Source organism: Alligator sinensis, unplaced genomic scaffold (assembly GCF_000455745.1).
Source record: "Alligator sinensis unplaced genomic scaffold, ASM45574v1 scaffold334_1, whole genome shotgun sequence".
NCBI classification, from domain to species: Eukaryota; Metazoa; Chordata; order Crocodylia; family Alligatoridae; genus Alligator; species Alligator sinensis.
Genome location: NW_005842572.1, coordinates 157,912 through 177,742, shown reverse-complemented (window position 1 = coordinate 177,742; position 19,831 = coordinate 157,912). Strand labels below are relative to the sequence as shown.

At 51.8% G+C, this 19,831-nt stretch overlaps 1 protein-coding gene across 15 annotated transcripts in view; it reads right to left on the bottom strand.

Moving 5' to 3' along the window:
• PAQR5 (progestin and adipoQ receptor family member 5) overlaps positions 1-19,203 on the bottom strand; it is a 29,807-nt gene extending 10,604 nt beyond the window's left edge. For 2 of the 15 annotated variants that reach the window (XM_025214197.1, XM_025214206.1), the window contains exons 1-5: positions 15,819-16,029; positions 9,244-9,464; positions 6,660-6,787; positions 6,116-6,321; positions 3,799-3,925 (exon numbers count right to left, since the gene is read on the bottom strand). In XM_025214197.1, the coding sequence (XP_025069982.1) occupies positions 3,799-3,925; positions 6,116-6,321; positions 6,660-6,787; positions 9,244-9,294 (512 nt within the window). In that variant the 5' untranslated portion in view covers positions 9,295-9,464; positions 15,819-16,029. Of the gene's footprint in view, positions 1-3,798; positions 3,926-6,115; positions 6,322-6,659; positions 6,788-8,086; positions 8,244-9,243; positions 9,465-9,882; positions 9,999-12,179; positions 13,320-13,343; positions 15,217-15,241; positions 15,554-15,818; positions 16,112-19,185 lie in introns of those variants that run through there. The other 13 variants (XM_025214198.1, XM_025214208.1, XM_025214209.1 and 10 more) reach the window with 13 other exon arrangements.
• Between the last annotated feature and the right edge of the window lie 628 nt (positions 19,204-19,831).

Below are 19,831 nucleotides of genomic sequence, written 5' to 3'. Positions count from 1 at the left end.
AGGTGAGAGGGATGGAAGCAGGAGTAGGAAGTCCCCCGTGAAAGGGCCTTGCAAGCATCCAGCACCATTTGAAAACCAAAATATGTTAATTTTTATGTTTCTGCCTTGGCAATCCAGTGTTCAGGTTAGACAGCTTATAAAAGGCAAAAAGCACTTTATTACCCACTCACCTAGCCAGTATTGGGAAAAAATCTCCTAAGAAGGGAATTAGAGCCGGTAAAGTAGGTAGATAATGCGTCCACTCGCACAGCATTTTCAGAATGGCCCATTCATTTGCATTCCCATTGATCTTCAGGAGATACGGCGTGCAGCAGGTCCGAAGGATGGGTTCATTAAAGACTTCAGGTGCACGGAGAAGTCCTACTAGAAATCAAGAGCCTTCCTCCATTGTCAGAGGTTGCGGAGCAAGTCGAAGGGCCATCAAGGTGACATGGTTACCCCCTTCCTGTTGCAAGCATATCAGTTCTTTTCCCCCCGCTAAATCGATCTAAGTGCCTCTGAAAGTTAATGCCACATACCTTTAGAGGAGCAGAACTGCAAAGCCAAACATTATATACATACGTCATAACAGCTATAAACTTGCAGGGGTACAAGTACGGTTCGTCTCTGGCTGCACACACAAACTACGGTAGATGACCCAGGCTGCATTGGCATGTTGCTACCAGCATTTAAAGCAAAATGAAAGACAGATTTAGGGACGGCTGCACCAACAGGATAAGCTGCACTGAGTCCAACATTGTCTCCTACACGCTTTGGATGCTGTATAGTACCACAACGCAACCCTCTGGCAACACCGACAACAGAAGCAGTGACCTCTGCAGAATATTGGGAACAGACCATATAGAAAGGTTGGATCGGAGACGCAATGAAGACAACGACTTTGGACCCAATTTTGCCATGCTATAACCCCTATTCACTTGGAGGAGAGGCTGCAACACCTGGTCTCCCCGCTATAACGATGCTTTTATAGCAACACAGTTAAGATTACCGCGACATTTTCTGCTGCATAAAGTCAGATGAAGTTTGCAGCTGCCGTCGAGCATGGACCCTTTTGCAATCTGCCAAGCACTTTGTATTCCCGGTGAGACATGGCTCAACACTGCACTGCATTGCACAATCTCGACCCAGGACGCTTCCTCTTTTCAATCCAACCTTTCCTGTTGGAGCCTTTTGCCCCTTGCGTGGCTCAGGTCCCCTTTGCAGGATGCAGCAGAGACTGGCCACTCACACAGACAAAGAAGAGGACACTGGTGGAGAGACATTCGCAAAACTATGGATTTTATGAACTGTGTGTACTCCTAGTCAACCACACTGAGCATCAAGCCCCCCGGGGAAAGGGAGTCAGTGCCAGAGGGTGGCATTGTTCGTCCTTGGCAGCTGCAGGCCAGAACCTAAAAGAAAAAAAAGAAAGGAGAGAGAGAGAAAAAAAAAAAAGAGAGAGACTGGAGAAGAGCCTTATTGCTAACAGAGACCTCCTGGCACAGCAGAAGTTGCATTTCTGTGCCACTGCAGTTCACTCGGCAACTCAGCTTGCAAGTCGTCACAGATGCTCCGATGGGGAAGCCACTTACCGTGAATACAGTCGGGGAAAAACACAAAAGCCTGTGGTTAGAGAGTCGTTCTGAGAGTCTATTGCACGTTTATTAGTGCAAGGGACGGAGAAGTTACCAATGCTGATGTTTGTGGGCCGTGTTGCACTGCTGGTCGTGGGGCAATGCAGCGTTTCCGTAGGACCAGGCTTCCAAAACGAAGCAGGAGGAGGGGAGATCAGGGCAGTCCCTCCACATTGGCATATAGGACTGATTCACCTCACTAGCTATGCTACGACCCATCAGCAAAAGTATCCCAGATTCACAGAAGTTTAGGGCTGGAAGGGACCTCGTGAGGTCATCAGGTCCATCCCCCATCATTTGTTGTTCAAAATCAATGGGTCTCATTCCCCACTTGCTCACATGGGGGAATGACATTTTGGGGTACTTAGGAAGCTTCTCCTGGGTACTTGCTCACATGGGGGAATGACATTTTGGGGTACTTAGGAAGCTTCTCCTGGGTACTTGCTCACATGGGGGAATGACATTTTGGGGTACTTAGGAAGCTTCTCCTGGGTACTTAAACAAGTGACCGTTGAAAGAGGCACGATAAACGCACAACGACTGAGGCAACCAGAACTAGAGCTCTACCGTCTTCTGGTAACGGTTAAGCATTTCTTGGGTCATTATACTTACTGTTTTGCAACACAGAGATGTTGCACTTTGCTTTTCATGTCTAAAAGAATTTAAAACAAAATCGAGGGGTTGATTTTGTTGTTGGGGTTTGGAGTTTTTTTTTAAAAAAGCCCTAATCTTGGGCGATCCCATTTCACTGAAATGCCGCAACCGTTGTAACCCGAAACAAATTAAACCGCTGTCACCTGTCCTCAGCAAAACCACCTCGCCAGACAGTAATACAAGTCAGACAGAACACAAAGGAAGAGGGGAAACTAGTAGAAAAAAAGGGGGAAAAATAAATGGAGACTATATACAGGGGGAAAAAAAGGGAGGGAAAGATTAGCAAGATAGTCTAAACACATCTATTCCTAATTCTGCTACAACATGTAACACTTGTCATTAGCATTAACAATGAAAGGTCCAAGCTGCTTTCCCAAATGCTGATGAGTTGGTCTGAATCCTGTAATACTCCCACCAAACGGCCAATACAGGTTTTGGGGATACCTTGCAGTGCTGAGCTATCAGGTTGCTCCCTGCTACCTCCATCCTTTTTATTTCGATGCTTTGCCTTTTGCAATGTACCTCTCCCTGTTCGGAGACTACAGCGTCCTCGTATTCATTTAGGTACCAACAACAGCACTGGTCCAGCGCCAAACCCCGGGCAGTGAAGCCGACCAGCAAAACGTCTTTAACCAGAAACCGCCACGGGTGACTTTTGTGCATCTTGTACCGGACACACGCATGCTAACGAGCAACATTTTACTCATAGCCCGCGAATGCACAAAACAGGCTAATTACACCAAGCAATTCACAGCTCAGAAATCAGCTATCACGTGCAAACTACATGATCATAAAGGGAACTAGCAGCATGTCACAAAAAAGCTTCCAAGAAAATTTCCACTATGAAGTAAAATGAGTAATATCTGGCTTGAGATGTGGTCAGTTATTCATACCAGAAGCTAGCTAAGTACTTAGCAAGCTTTGAGAAAAGTTGCCCAAGTCAAAATGTCCTACTCCCCCCAAAATTTCCTAAGAAATCCCTTGCCAGGATGCTTGGGGTTTAGAAACAAGGAGGATACTCAGGGAGGCTCGCCTTTAGGTATCTTCTCACAGCAGACACACATGTCCTATTCATTATTCTTTAAAAAGGAGTCAATTAGATGTACGAACTTGAAGGCCACACACCTGCAAAACCTTACACACATCCTTAGCATGGTGCACATGAGCAGTCCCATGGATTTTGATGGGACAATTCAGACGCTTAAAATTAAGCATATGCTTAAGCACTTGGAGCACACATTTCATCTCAGACATGCTGTAATTAAAGAAAAACAAGTTACTATAGGCAGACCTCTTCCTGCTGGAGACAGCAAGATATGAAACTCTCTTTCAACAAGTCTAAAGCTTCACCAATGAAGTCTTTTCACAGGCATTTTGGAAAACGATTCTAGTGCCAGCGCGCAACATGGTAATAACAGTAAATGCCCCATCTATCCACTCTCCAGTTCACGGCATTTAGCGATGCAACATATTCCAAGGCTGTGTGTTTAAATGAACATGCTTTGGCCATCACAGTGTCACATAGCAGTACCTGGAATAGCAGGAGAGACCGGTGCTAAGAACCGCGTTGAACACAGCAGTGGGTACGTAACAGCGATGGAAAGTGCCGTCGACCCATTCCTCTGGGAAAACGTATGCTGAATAAGCAACCGCAGAACCTGAAAATAAAAACAACACCCGGATCAGTTCTGAATATTATCGATGTATTATTCAGTAACCTTTTTTCTACAGTGGTTTAGGTCTCTGACTTTCAAACAAGCCCGAAGATTCAGCGGCAAAAAATACTGCAAGGAGCACGAAGGTGGACGGTTCCCACCCAGCTCTGCCCCGCGCACGAGTGCTGTCCACAGATCGCGGACAAGCGCCCACGGACCAGGCAGCAACCCGGGACCTTAAAGGCCAGTCTTAAGAAGCCAGGTTACCTCCTCATCCACTGGAGATCAGAAGCTGCTTTGTCAGAGGGGAGAAATTTGGGCAGCTGGTAAAAATGTATATCCACCGATAAATGTTTTCTTTTCCAAAGACATCAAGACAGGGTGTGCAGCTCTGGGGCTGGTTTTGCTGCGACGTACATGGGGTTTTATGCCAGCAGAAGGCCACTAAGTTTATAAAACTTCAGCTGTTTCAGCCTGCCCCTTTCATTTTTTTTTCCCCTTTTAAACTGAAAAAAACTCAGGGGTCAGCCCTGACTCCAGTGTCTCCCTCCAGCGACTTGCTATATCAGGACTGCCAGATCAGGCTGTAAAATGGGCGTTTTTAGTTGCAGGGGAAATGCTTCTAGCGTCTCTGGTGTTCGTGTGTCATGGTGCGTCCATGCACTTTCTTTCATTTCATTTCATCCAGGTTTATGCCCAAATTATTTTATTAAGTGCCAGGAGTAACTACCACCCGGGTAATTGCCAACAGGATGCCCAGACACAGAGAGGAGGACTGAACCCCACTGGGCCCATTCTTTTACACGTGCAGTAAAGAAACCCGGCGGCACCAACTTCACCCCAGGATGCATCCGATTTGCAAGCAGGACAGCAGCTCCCCCTCCATCCTTACACGAGACGCATCGCTGAGATTAAACCGACTCCGGGCAAGGTCCTTTCAGCAACCCCGCGTGTGACCGAGCCCTGATAAGCATTATCTGCGAATTCCCGGGAGGGTGGCTACGCTAGCGACGTGTGCCGAATTGGTGTTTCAGCCTGGGGGAGAACGTCTCTCACTTATTTTTTCTTTTTGGCGGTGGGGGGGGCATGGAGATTTGGGGCTGTTTGGATCCAGGGCTTCTTCCTTTTGTGCTAGGAATCAGCAATAAAAGCATCAGTGACAGATATGGTTTATAAGCCAAAGGCCACTCCAAACCGTGACAAATCCACTGCCTGCAAATGCACAGGAACAATCAAGAGCGATAAGATCCAGGGCCTGTGTTTGCATCGTTAAAACACCGGAACGATGCTCACGCAGGTCTCCTGGACTCAGCATTCAGATAAACCGTGTCTGTAAAGCTGTAGCAGTAGCAAGCTACCACGCCGGCCTCTTCTCTCTCCGATTCATGCACAGCACGTGCTTGTGAAAAAAAGCCAGTGCCGTCCTTCAAGGATAGCGCAGTGGACGACGGGACCCAGCGTGAACAGATCGAAGCCATGTGTGAAGGTCTGCAGAGGGCAGCAGAAGTCCCAAGAACGGGTCTTTTCCCAGGCGGTGACAGCTGGGCGAGTTGTGTACGTCCGCGGGGATGGGGATGGGGATGGGGAAGGTGTTTGAGTGTCTGTCTGGGTCTGTGCTGAGCTAACGTGCAAAGTGCTGCTATTCTGCAGTTTAAAGACAAATGCAGACTTCACCCAACTGCGGTGCCGGCGTCGAGGGCTGGCATGCCTCCACCTCTGAAGGCTGGATTAAAGAAAGGAAACAACCCTGGTGATTCACAAAGCCCAGACAACCACGTGCACTGTGCAGCTGGGGTGGAGACGGCTTCTCTGTCACAAGCTCCCGCGCACGGAGAGCTGTCAGGAGATCCCTTTCCTCGGTTCCTCCAGCTCCTTAGTCCACAAAGTGGTGCGAGAGCCTTTCCCCCTTGCATTCAGCAATGCAAAACGTACAAACGGGCCGAAGTGACTTAGGAACTTCAGACCCACTTTCAGGAACCTAAATGCCATCAGCTTTCAGGATACGTCCATGCAATGCCACACCAGCGATCTATGATTGCACTAGCAGAGGAGCCCCGTCTGGGCAGCACTCCACCTGGCCTCATTAGCCCCACTGAGATACACCCTTAACGAGATGGGAGTTCAACTCCAAAGTCCTAGGCAGTTTGGAAAACCCCACCGGTTATTCTGCGCAGCGTTTGCAGCGGCTCTTACCCAGGCTGTAGATGCTGAGGCTGCCGTAATCAAAGAAGTAACAGATGTGTCTGGCCTGGGTGGACATCGTACTGAACGTGTGGGCACAGCTGGACATGAAGGGGTAAATGCAGCAGGTGCTCATGTAGGCAAGAAGGGGCCAAGCGTACACGTCGTTGCAGAGATCCAGCGCATATAACAAGGCAAGCAGCTTCCCTAGGAAGTAGCTGGAAGACAAAGGCTCCAGTGAGACCCTGCTTGTTATGGGGAAATCTTGGCTCCACCAAAGGCAACAACCTACTCGTCTCGATTTCGGTGGGGCCAGGATTTCGACTTCTCATTTTGCCCGACGAGCCTAGACGTGGGTTACTGCTGTCTGGGCTCTCGGGCACTGTTTTGCTCGAAGCCGTGAGCACCGCTCGCGACTCGCCCTGGTGCCAGCGTCCCCTTCCCCTGCCGCCTCCCACCCCGATGGGTTATCAACCCATCGCCGACTCCCACGGCCGGAGGAGGGCTTGTAAGAGCATCTCGAAAGGCAGCATCCGAGAGAAAGCAGGGTAAATACCAGGCAGGCACAAAATGAGTCCAGATATTTAGGGTTTCATTTGTCATTTGGAAGACACTGAGGAGACAATCTGCGGCTGAGCTTCTGGGATGGCGGTACCCGAACACGATGCCCTGCTCGCGAAACACCTGGAAGGGAATGAGCAGAAGCCTCTCATTTAGACGGGCTCTGTGCTGTTCACCCTGCACCACGGGAGCTGTGTTCGGATGCCGGCCCTGCATCGATACCCCTGTTCAGGAGCTGCCTGGAAGAGGGGCGCTGCTTTGAGCTGCGACGCAGAATAGCGGGAATTGCCTTTTGTTCTGGGTGCTCGCCACCACGAATGTGTGGGCTAAGCTAGCTAGTAGGTGGACAAAAATGGCACATTCCCCTCCTTACCTACCCAGGTAAGGAACAATCACAGGGCAGGAGCCTGAAGCACCCAGGGGAGTCCTAAGTCTCCAGGAGGACAGGTCTGAGTGTGCCCCATCCACATCCCACTTTCCCCCAGTCTGCTGACAAGTTTCAGCTGTTAGTGAGCAGCTCTGGACTGGACCCCACTGCGGCCTGGGGTGCCCAGGTCCCCACCGGCAGCCATCCAGGCGTGGAGCATATCCGTGGATTGGATGGATGGGGTGCACATGCTCCTTGGGATGCACAGATAGACCAAGGGTGTCATAAGTGGTACGGGCAGCTCATGTGTGTGGCACGTGGCAGATCAGGGAGGGGACAGGCAGCACAGGGGCACATGGGTCAGAAAGGGAAAGCAGAGCAGCAGGTGGAGCAGGGAGCACAGGGCAAGAAGCAGCAAGCAGAGCAGCAGGCCAGGCTGGGAGCACAGAATGCAGAGCAGCAGGCGGGACAGGGGGAGAGGATCAGAGTGGCACTCAGGTAGGGGGTAGGGCTAATTTGTGGTGCACCTGCCAAAAAAGTTGGTCCCACTGGCATGGACCAACCCCCAACGCAGTGCCTGATCCTGCAGGCACGCAGGGTTTGCAGCAGATCTGTCTGCTCAGAGCAGCGTGGAGGGCAGCCCATTGCTACGCCCGTGCCCATGCTGGCAGGATCAGAACAGCCCGGCACACCCCAGCTTTGCACGATGCACCGTCCTGAGACCTCACATAGATATCCTAGGCCTGATTTTCCAAACAGAGAGAGATAGAGAGATATAGAGAGAGATTTTCCAAACAGCTCAGAGTCCTCAATGGACTCAACTGCTCTGCAAAATCAGGCCAGGTCAAAGTGCCTTAGCAAGGGCAAAGCATCCTAACTGCATGCACCAGCTTTGATAGTCTTGTCCTGATCACACTAACTGCTCACCTGGCATGTAGATCCCACAGCAAAGGGCATGGGATACCCCAACATGCACACACAGGAGCGCTCCAATTGACCTGCTGCTTTTGCCCTCCCATAGAAGCTAAATATTAACTTTAAAAAAAACAACCAACCAGCACGCTTCATTTCTCGGTAGAGGTTTCGGCTGGCCTCGGTCTGCATTTTTTGGAACATGAGGCCAATCTTCTTCGCAGAGTGGGGCAATGTCTGTTGATGCAAGAGGGCTGGCTGGTTTGGGGTTTGTTTTCTTTCCCAACCCCAGTGGCCTTTCTGCAGTAACACAATATTATGCCACATGCTCAACATTTTCCCTTTTTCACAACACAGATTTCTTGCGTTTAAACCTGTTTTTAAAGATATTGTGAATGACAGTCAAAATCATATTCACCACAACCCGCTTTTTGGTGGATGAAAGTTCTCTGATCACGTTAATCATTTTTCCCATAAGCAACAAGTGTATATATAAAGTTGGGTGTGTGTGTGTGTGTACATACACATGTGTATATACACACCTGAACTGCAGTATTAAATATTTGGGCTAAAGCCTGCATCCTAAACAAGCAAACCTCATCCCACTCAAAAAAAGACCCTCTTTTTTGCAGAAATTCTTGAAATATTGAATTTACTTTGCTTTGCTTGAAGTGATTTTTATATGTTTATATAGGAGTATGTGTGTGTGTATATGCATATATATAGCTAATATCTATCCATCAATCTATATAATATCTAGCTATCTCCAGATAGAGGGATATATTTATACACACAGATATATACACGCAGATATATTAGATAGATGGATATTAGCTATGTGTGTAAATATAATCTATCTAGCTATCTCTAGATAGAAATATTTACACACACATATATTAGATAGATATATGTGTGTGTGTGTGTGTGTGTGTAAATATAATTTATCTGATATCTAATGTCTTAACTATCTCTAGATAGATTATATTTACACACATATGTGTATATATATATCAATAGATACACACACTAAACATGCACACGCAAAACCCACTTCAAACACAGCAAAGTAACTTCAATATTTCAAGAATTTCTGAAAAAAAGGGTCTTTTCTTGCACGGGATGAGGACTGCTAGGTTTGGACGCAGAGTCTAACCCAAATATTTAATATTCCAGCTCCGATTTAAATGCTCCGAAGTGATGATTGAGAAAGAAAAGCGGCACCGGGCTGTAAGAGGCTGCTACGTCCCGACGCAGCGGCAGCCAAACACAAGAGAGACCCACGAAGCAAAGCCACACTTACTTTGGGCACTTGATTAATGTTGAGCAGCCTTGGCAACTTCAAGCTCAGCATCGTGGTCCGGCCAGCCAGCACCGGCTATGGCTCTGAATGCTTTCCGCCTCCACCGCCCTGGAGACCGGCTCCAGCTAATCCTTCATCGGTGACTCAGGCTGAGGTTGTCTTCGCTTCCACCTCCCTACCTCTTCACCCAGCGCCTACTGCCAAGGCCCCGGGCTTGTGTGCTAGGGAGAGCAAGAGCACAAATACAAGGGAGGTTGCTATAGTGAAAGGAGTGACTGAAGGAAGGGCCCTGGCCAGGTAACTTTGGATTCAGGCATGCACGGGCTGCGTTTTGCATGGCTTTGCTCCCATGCCAAATCACGGCACTGGCTGGGGATTCGTTAGTCCTCTAAAGCTTGTGACCGAGGAGGCAAACGAAGCCTACGGGCCGCTCACAACCTTCTTGCACTGGGCTGAAAGGAAGAGGGACATGGAAGTAGAGAGGCCGATACCTTGGGCCCAGACCCCAGGGCACTTTGGAGAGGGGAGGGCGGCCTGAGGTCTCACAGAGACGTGGAAAGGAGAAGACCGTCTCCACGGCTGTGCCCGTTACGTCCCAGCCCCATGGACGCCCCTGTACGGACACTCACGGAGACTCACTCGAATGATGGAGACAGGACGGTCCCCACTTTGGTAAGACATGACCGTGAAGCCGTCGCAGGCAAGCAAAGCACTTGAAGAAGCCAAGAGAGGCATCAGCAGCGCTGACACAGGGACTGGGAAAGAGGGAGAAAGTCAAGATCCGTGCCCGGACCTCCACAGCTTCGGGGTTGGGGCATCGCCAACTGTTGTACCAGTGGGATGCTCCCGTGCGCCATCAGGGACCCGTTTCTCGGGTCCTTTTGGTCCTACAACTGCAAACCAAGCCAAGACACGGGCTCTCCCTGGCTACAGCACAAGCTCCGCGCATGGCAGGACCAGCTCCTTAGCTGGTAGCAGCTCATTTCATGTTCACAAAAAGACAAAACAGGGACAAGAGCTGCCGTGGGGAGGATCTCAGCTCGGGCTTGTCCTTAGACATTAGCAGATGGGAAGGAGGTATGGAAGTGTCCATGCTGCAGAGTTTTGGGGTACCCCAACGTCCTGGGGGCTCCTTCCCACAAGGGGTGAAATAAGCAGGGCGGCTCTTATTGCTATAGGCGTGAGATGCCAACTCCTCTCTGAACTTAGGGCACCGGCACATCGCCGCCTACCTCAGCCCTTGCAGGTCTCACCACCAGGAAAACTCCACCTGTCCCCAGCCAGCCTGGATGAGCCGCTCAGAGAGGCTGGTGAGAGATGGAAATAACCCAGTCTCGGGTCCTGGAGCTCCTGGGATAGGCAGGGGGGAGCTTTGACAACGGGCATTGCCTCGTGGGCTGCTCCTGGCAGGTGCGAGGAGGGCTCTTCAGTGAAATCACAGCCTCCGGCAGGTGCAGCCCTAACCGAGAGCCCCCTCCGCCCCTCGAGAGGAAGCAGGTGTGCTCCCACCTCGCCGCAGGGAACAGGCTCCGGGCCGCAAAGCGCTTTGAAGAGCTCCTTGTAAATGGGTATTTGCAGCATCTCTCGAGGAGCGGTGCCTGGGGGACCCCCGGGCTCAGGAGCGTGCTGCCGTTCAACTCGCCCGCGGCATGCGGCTGCTATTCCCGCCGTGCAAAGGGGAGCCCAACACTAGTCACGGGCCGGCTGCTTCACTTAAATTTTGACCGAACTGTACTGTCCAGGCTGGTACACTTCCTCCTGAGGTTTCCGAACCAGCCTCAGGAGCATTGGGTTGGGACGGAGGAAGAGGAGGAGGGAGCCTTCAACGGGAACAGCCATGCCAACATGCAGCGCTCCTAATTTCCTAGAGAGTCTCTGCTTTTTCCCTGCACCTGCAAAACCCATGCCAACGTCCCCGTGATGGCCAGGCCACTGCTCCTAAGCCATGAGGGGCTCTTCAGCTTAGCCCCCTGCAGAAATTCCCATTAAAAGTGGGGGCATTTGCAGAACACGTTGGGTGAGCTTTAAGAGGCGAACTGCCTCGAGAGCCCTTCTGCCTGCTGACTTCGTGCAAATGTTAGCTAAGGCGCTAGAGGCGTTTGGCATCATTCCCCGAGGGCCTGCGCGCAGTTATGGCTCTTTCTTTAATGCCAACAGCTTGTCGGGTCGGGCAGGACGGGTTATTGTGGCCAGACTTCATGCCATCACTTGGGGCACTTGTACACATGACAGTCACAAGAGATCCCAGACAAGTCTTTTCAAGTTTGCATGACAAAGGGAAGACTGCGAAGAGCGTGCAACAGCGCGCTCGCACACACACATCCCACGTTCCCGATCTGTGCCCGCCTGCTGCAGGCTGGTGGGGTTTAATCCACAGGCTTTCTAGCCACATCTCCACAGCGTGGGCAGGCGGTGCCACGCGGTACCCGGTAAGTGACAGGGGTCATTTCAGCGTGAGTACCCAAACACCTCGCTTATCAGCTCGCCTCAGCTTCCAGCGGATCTGCAGCCAGCTGGCACTAGCAGAGCCGGATAACAAAGGCAGCACTCGAAGGAAACGCTGCGCTATATTTAAAAGAGCGCGATCTGAGGGACAGAAAAACATTGGCACCGCAAAAAAAATCTTTTGCAAGTGGGAGTTTCATTCGTGGCTTTGTCGTTAGTAAGTGCTGCCTCCGGCAGACTGCCCCAGAGCCTCTCCTGCCCTCCTCTCTCTGCGACTACGGCCCGCGTCACAACTTCGATGATGGCTCTGGGGACTCCGCGCCTGACCAGAGCGGACTTTACGTTGGACATTGATTTCACCCTGACCCTTGTCACCACCAACAGAAAACCGGCATAGCAAGCACAGCTTTTGCTATCCTTTTCCACCCCAAAATTACCCTCCGTCTAATGGATTAACAAGGCTCCCCTCTTCCCACTCCAGCGCCCCACACCTTCTCGCTGGGGTCTGCATTGCTATCTCCTCTCCAGGGCACACGGAAAACGAATGCTGTGGTCCACCCTTCAAAGCTGCTTCTCAGAAACAAGTTAACCTTTACTCATCTGCTTCTAAAGAGGAAAATGAACGGAGCCAAGGACATTCAACATGACAGAAAACCAAATCAGAAAGGGCATTTAGTTAAAATTTACACTTAGTGCTTTAGCTTTGCCATTATGCATAATTATCTTCCACATCGTCCCCATCTTACGGCCAAAGTTCTCCTCTATCGATCGATCGATCGATAGATAGATATCCACACAGAGATAGATACATGCAGATAGATAGATAAATGCAGACAGACAGACATTTACACACACACCTCTCTCTAATATCTATCCATCTATCTAATATCTAGCTACCTCTGAGGCCTTTTGGCATGTTATGTGCAGCCTAGGATCTACTGAGACCCGCAGACCAAATGATGGGCCTGACCCCACGCGGGGTGGAGAGGCTTTGCCCCCTGTCGTTCCCATTTCCAGGCATCCAGCGTTATGCAGGACTGGACCTTACGCTGCCACCCAGACAGCTTGGCACAGAAGCTGGGACTTTCCTCTACCAAAACCCTTCGTCATAAACACAAGTGGAGTCAGGAGACGGAATAAAAATAATCCCTTATCGGAGCAAACTGCCCAAGCTCCTCAAGATGCTCTTGGCGTGGCAGCTCTGCTTAAACCTGAGCTTGCGGATCAGCACGGGATGGCCGCGCCGCTTCAGAAGGGGCGCTCGGGACCCACTTTCCTAAACTGCGGAGGCTGCGTTACCTCCTCTCTCCGCCTGGGAAGTGCACGCGCACGAGAGCAGGTACGCGCCGCTCATCTGCCCGCTGCAACGCGTGGTTACCTAGTCCGTACCTACCGCTCAGCTGCAGATGCGTGCGCACAGTGGAGAAAACACCCAACTCTGCTATTACTTTATTTTCCAGCAAGTTGCTATTCTATTGCTGTCCCTATCAGCAGCCTCCACACCCAATCTCCTGCGTAAAGAAGGGGTAGAAACTTGTTCTTCGCAGAAGGCACATCCTACCCGCCCCGCCAGGCTCCTCTCCCGGCACCGAATCAGGTACGGTCCTGAAACATCCTGGGCGAGCACGAGCCAGCTGCAGCCGAACCACCCTTACCTTTTGCACGCGGGTTTTGCCCATCCTCTCTCCACGCCGGCATCCGTGGCTGACCACCGAGACCCACAAGACTTGTGTCAACGTGGTTCGCTGCCCAAGGGGTGGAATCGCCTTCAGCTTCTGTTGCAAAATGGGTGTCGGAGGCAGAGTAGAGCAACCTGTGCCCAGCTCCCAAACCAATGCACAGGCGGCGTGACTAGCACAGCCCACCGACCACGCGCAGGGGACACCACCCTGCCTCCAGCAAGGGAAAAGGTAACCACCGACATAACAAGGGCCATGGGTTGCACAAACCAATCATTGCCACGCGCCGTCATAAGGGTATAAATAGCCGAAAGTCCACTGTAAAGGTTAGGTGCCCGACGCGAGCTACGCCCTCATCCAGCCTCTCCCCATTTTGCAGGCTTCACACGCGCAGCATGTTGCACCGAGCTCAGCGGGGCGGTGGGAGCACGAGGGTTTCCTGGTCCGGCTCCAAAACTGGCTTTGAACCCGGCATGAAATGCAGACCTCCATTTCCCTGCTTATCTGCCAATTCAGAGACGCCTACGCCCATACATGCAGAGTTGATATTTTTATGAGGCACGCTGCACTCGGCGCACACCCATCTATACGGGCTGGAGCCGGCCTCTCCTTCCCCATTACCTTACCCAGGAATATTTCTCCCTGACATTTTAACTTCCAGTTTTAAAGCCTGTGGTGGACAAAGGAGAAAGCCTGACGTTCCCCGCACCCCTGTATAATCACCTCTCTTCTGCATGCTCAGGCTTTTATTATGCAGAGAAAAATATGGGTCTGAGAGGAACAACCTTCCCGTGTAGTTGCCCACCGTAGTTTCTATAGTTACATTTATCATCCCTGGCTGCAGGGCAAACATAATCTGAGTTAAAATACAACAGGACACACTGGAAGGTTTAAATTCAGGGGGAATGGTTTAGCCATTAATAATTAACTTTTATGACTTAATCAGTACCACATGAGAGAGACTAGTTAAACTAGGAAACCAGTGGCTGGGCTGAGCTGCCAAAGCACCGAAGGCAGTGATAGAGGAAATGCCAAATTGCAAATGCCAGACCGAGCAGGGCAAGATCCGTAGCAGGTTTTATTTCACTATTATTATTAAATCGTTCGCTATGTGCTCAAGACCCGCTGTCAGGAAGCAGCACGACCCCGGCTAAGCACATGCTTCAATCCCATAGAAGTCAATGGGGATTCAGCAAACTCTTCAGCGCTCTGCTGAAAACAACGCTTTCATATGTTGCACCCCAGAGGTGGCTGCATTTCACCGGTTTATGCTTCTGCTTGTGCAGTTTAAGTAGCATTTTTTTTTAAGAAAAGAAAATGTGTCCTATTAGAAGAGGGGAGTTTGAAAGGACCCTTGAAAACACTTTCAAATCCATAGTCATCCTTGTAATACCAGACATTACATTGTTTTTACATTATTTCATATCAAAAACTCTTTTTAATTTGGCATTTGGGAAAAAAAAACACCCCAAAGTAATTAATTCAGTTCGTTAGATGTGCTTTAAACGTGCTTCCAGGGGGTCCTGGAACAAAGGGTGTTAGTAAAGCATATGATATTTTTAGTACACTATGCATGTGTGAAGGAAGTGACTTAATCCGGATGAATTACTGCCCTCCTGACACGCGCACACCCCCTATAGAAATGTGTACATGTGTGCATACGCGTGCCCCAGACACACACACTCATTTCTCAGTGTCGCCTTTCTCTGTGTGAGGCCACGAGGAAATCAAAGCTTTCTTTTGCCCACTTCCCCGTGTGCCTTGGCTATATAAAAAGTTTCCATCTGTTTTCCTCCGCGGGACAGGAGAGGTCACCAGCTGAGCGTCCCCAAGTCCGGAAGGGCTGCTGCAAAGCAAATCCACCCCGTACTTACATCCCTGCTACGCTCGACAGCAGGCTTCGCCGACACCCTGCTACCCCGGAGCATCGAGGCGGCCGTATTGTTTGGCAGCGCACGACTGGAAAGCACATCTATCACCCCGTGCTAAAGAGGGGAATTAGCTCTGGCTCAGCTGGGGAGCAGGCTTGCAAAAGGAACGGCGACCCGTTGCTCTCGGCAGGGCAGGAGAGCAGAAGGGGAGGACAGGAAAGAGAGCTATGCTGGCTGGCGGGGCAGTCCCGGGGTGGGCCTGCTGTGCGTTGGCTCCGGCTGGGGAAGGACACGCCGAGGTCGTGTGCGCCTGCTGCTTTGGGAGAGCGAAGGCCGGCTCCAGCTCTGCTGAAGCAGGGAAGGAAAGAAAACAAAGGGGAAGAGCAGAGTGCAAAGCAATCCCAGATGCTGCTCGGGGTGAAGCGCCGAGACTCACGGCAAAGCATAGGAGGCCTCCTGCCCTCCTGCCCACAAGCTTGCACACTAGACATCACAACTGCAGCCAAAGGGCTGGGAAGGGAGTGGTGGAGCCAGGGAAATGAAGAGGAGAGGATGCTGGGCCCATAGCCACCATGCTCACCTCAAGCTGTGCTGAGCGTGTAAGACAGTGCCATGCAATGGGCTCGGTAACCGGGGAAAGGCACACACCAGCAGCCCGGGGTTCAGAGACACGCGTCCTACTGCCGCTCACCCAACTGTCCCCCCGACTCGAGGACAGGGGCTGTGCAGTTGCCCACGCGGTTGGTACCAAAGCAGCCGCGGCAGGTTCCAGCAGCCCCGTGCAGCCCGCATCACCTCTCCCTTTCGGCTCCTGACGCTGCCGGGCACAGCTCTCCGGCTTAGCCCACGCTCCTGTATGCAAAACCAAGCCTATGTTTCTCCTTCCCTTTGATAAGGCCTCTATTTTTACTCCAGCTCAGGCAGCCCTGAGTAACATATTTCACAATATTTGAATATAGCAACAGATTAAGAGCCTTGAATCACTGAAGTGTGATACAAGGTCATTACTCTCGTATTATTAAGTAGTTAAAAAACTGTATCTAGGCACAGCACATTATTCACAAATTACGAGGAGCAGAAATAATGGTCATTTTAAATCAGGCCTCATGAATATGCAACAGTACCCCAGGTTTTAATCACACGGGGAAAAAAATATCTTGACATAAAATTAAAGTCTGAGGCTGTTAACCCTCCCGCCGCCAGCTCCCGGATGCCAGCTGCAGCTTTCCCTTGGATGGCGATGGTCTGCTCGTCTTATTTCCTCTCTTTTCCCTTCTTTTTCTTTATTTTAGTTTCAGACCACAGCGCATCAGCTCCGACTTCTCCTTTCAGTGCCATTTCATCAGTGGGAACAATCGAGTTATTCACGTAGAGTGACCCTTGCAAACAGCCTCGACAAACTGACAGAGGAAATGCTGTGACCGCAGGACGGAGACCAGCGTGCCAGGAGACAGCTGTTGTTGCAGCCAGCAGATTCCTCCTGGCCGCGACTCCATTTTCAGGCAAACCGTCCCGCTGACGGTTACTTACTTAACCCTCCCGGACTGACCTCCTGCCAAGTTCAAACACACTTTGTCTGGAGTAAGTAACTACAAGAGAGACGGTCCGACGAGTAGAGCAGTCCCGAGCGAGCTCGCCGATGGGGCCCTGCTCTCGGCAGGGTCAGGCCGGTCCTGGTGACCACGGAGCAGGCCCTGATTCCCTGAGGCTCTGGGCGTTCGTGCTCCAAGCACCTGCATTTCCCAGTATCTGGGGAAAATCATCCCAGCAGGGACCAGCATCGTGCAACCCAGCGCACCCCACGTGCAAGGTTCATGAACCAGCGAAGGATACAAGCCCTTTCGGGGCTGCTGCTTGAGCACTAGTCTAGACGAGCGCCAGTAAGACCTGCAGGCACCTGCCACGTAAAGCACTATAAGCGCCGTGGACTGGGCCGGACCACAGGTCCATCTTGCCATGTCACACGGCGGCAGAGAGAGGGAGCTGAAAGCGAGAATGAACAGGGGACGAAGGGGGTTTTCCCTTGGTCCTCTCTCACCTGCAGCCTCCAGCCTTGACGATCCGATTCGGAGGCCATGCCCCTCACTCTCATAGCGACCGCTGCCCCTTTCCTCCAGGCATGTGTCCAGTCCCTTTTTAATCTAGCTAAACTCAGTATCCAGCACAACCGGTGGCAATGAGTTCCACCCTTTCATGACATGCAGTGTGAAAAAGGACTTCCTGGTGTTTGTTTTAAACTCGTCCCCTCATCTTGGGACCCCCTAGGGCCCCGTATTGCCGTCCCTCCCAGCCCTCACCGTATTTATCCTTGCAAAAGCCCTGGGCTGGAGGCAGGCTCTGAAGGACGCAGCGACTCAGGGACTTGCCCAAGGTCATTCAGGAAACATGTGGCAGAGCAGGAATTTGAACCCACCTCTCAAGTGCTGGAAATGTGATTTAAGCACAATAGCACACTTCTTCCCCTCCCTGCCACTAACAGCACCGCATTTGTGCGGACCCCGGCATGCAGCAATAGCCTGTGACCAGCTCTGCACGCAGCCCCATGGATCGCATCCAAAAAAGCCTTGCCTTTGCTACCAAGGATCATTTTAAAGATGCATTAAAATTCCAGGCGTGCCACGTGTCCCACCCATCAAACCTCCAGAACAGGGCGTGTTTGCAAGGTGCTTACTGTCAACTTTGCAATCAGGAAAGAACAAGCACAGCAGGGCCAGCCGGCTCCCCGACTGAGCTGGAGGAAAAGATGACTGGCACAGGGGTGAAGAGGGCGTGCAGAGCTTGGCCCACTCGACTGCGCACACACCCTGCACGGTGCACCCCGACTGCAAGGGACCCAGCAGGGATGTGGGGAGCTTGTGAGCAGAGCACGGCTCCGTCTGGTCCCCTGAACATGCAGGGGTGGGGGCACACGAACCCAGGCCTCCCTGCCTTCTCCCCTTACATGTGCCGTGGCCCCGGCCGGCAAGGTAGGGGTGCAGAGACTGCCGGCCTGCGGGGCTTTGCTCCTAAGCAGACTGTGCCTGAGGCTGAAACCTCGTCTCTGCATCCTTGAGAACATGGCTCGACTTCGGAAGCAAGTGACCTTTCCCACCCGGCTCTGGCACGAAGGCTACGTGCTGTGCGGAGGCAAGAAACTTCTTGCCGCTTGGCTCGATTAACAAAGCCGCACGGAGCTGGTGCAAAGGCCAAGCTGCTCTCCCGGTTCCTCCCTCCGGCCCGCCCTAGCTCCTGGCTGGACGACAGCCACCTTCCTGGGGCCAGCTCCCGGCCGGACCTGGACCTGCCAGGTCCCGCCACGGCCGCAGAGACCTGGCGCTGCCTGCTCTGCATAACGAGGAGGCACAGCAGATTTGCACCCTATACATTAAGCAAAGTGTGTGTGTGTGTGTGTGTGTGTGCATGTGGGGGGGTATATGTGTACATGTGTGTGTATCTGTGTATATGTGTGCGTGTGCATGTGTATATGTGTGGGTACATATGTGCATGGGTGTGTGTGTATATATAAGTGCGTGTGTACAGCGTATATACACGTGTATAGGTGGCAGCTATGCTACGCTTAGCTGCTTCTGCTCAGACCTGACGAAGAACGCCTCGCAGTTGAAAGCCTGCCCAACTCTACCCCGACCAGGCGGCTGGACCAGTGCAAAGATAATACTGCAGAAACCCTTGCCTCTCACCCAGTTTCTAAGTCATCGCAGCTACAGCGTCCCTCTTGCACTCCCATGTATGTTGATGCCAATCTACCAGGCCGCCTACTTGCCTCCAGGCTAAGACGGGGGGTCCATCTGTCCTGCGCACCCAGAGCAAGCAGGCAGACTCACCAGCTTCCCCCGGCGAGCGTGCAGCAGCCACCCCCACCCCCGGCAGCTGTGCAAGCCAAACAAAGAAATAAATGCAAAATTGCAGAGGACTGAAGAGTTCACCCCAGAGGCTACGGCAAGTCTTACCCTTTGCACCACGACCCGACAGGATCCTTGCCAACTTATGCAGCAACACGAAGCATTTTCCAGAGCCTTGAGAAACGCATTTTCCTACTCGTGGGCGATTCTGTGGTCCCATCAGGCAGACGTGCCTACAGATTACATTCCTGGGCCAAACCCGAGCAAGGGCCTGCGTTTGCTTCTGTAAACAATTAATCTGTTTGGACGAGCACAATCAAACTATCCGCACGCGATGCACACGGCGAACTCCCACCACCGCTCTGCCTGGCTGCGCGCTGCACAGAGCACAGTGCCCCCGCGCCGCTCCGGGCCGGGAGAATTGGCGGCGGTTCGGCACAACACGGAGGTTTCTTAGGAAATCTCTTAACGGGAAAGCCCCTCGTCGGCGCCGCGTCGAATGCCAGCACATCTGCATCCAGTTCTGGCTCAGCTTTTACTCCCAAGGCCGTCAGTGGGGATTTCTCCGCTCACTTCATTCAGTGGAGCCCTGGAAGCTCTTTCAGTTATTAGCAAAGTTTTCTTCCCCCAAAGCCCAGAGAGCAAAGGCCGGTGCTGGACCGCTGCCTGCTCCTTGCCATTAGCTTTACGGCACAAGTTAAGCCATTTCCGTGCTCCTGCCTCTGCTCTAACCCATTTCCTGATTCTTTCAGGA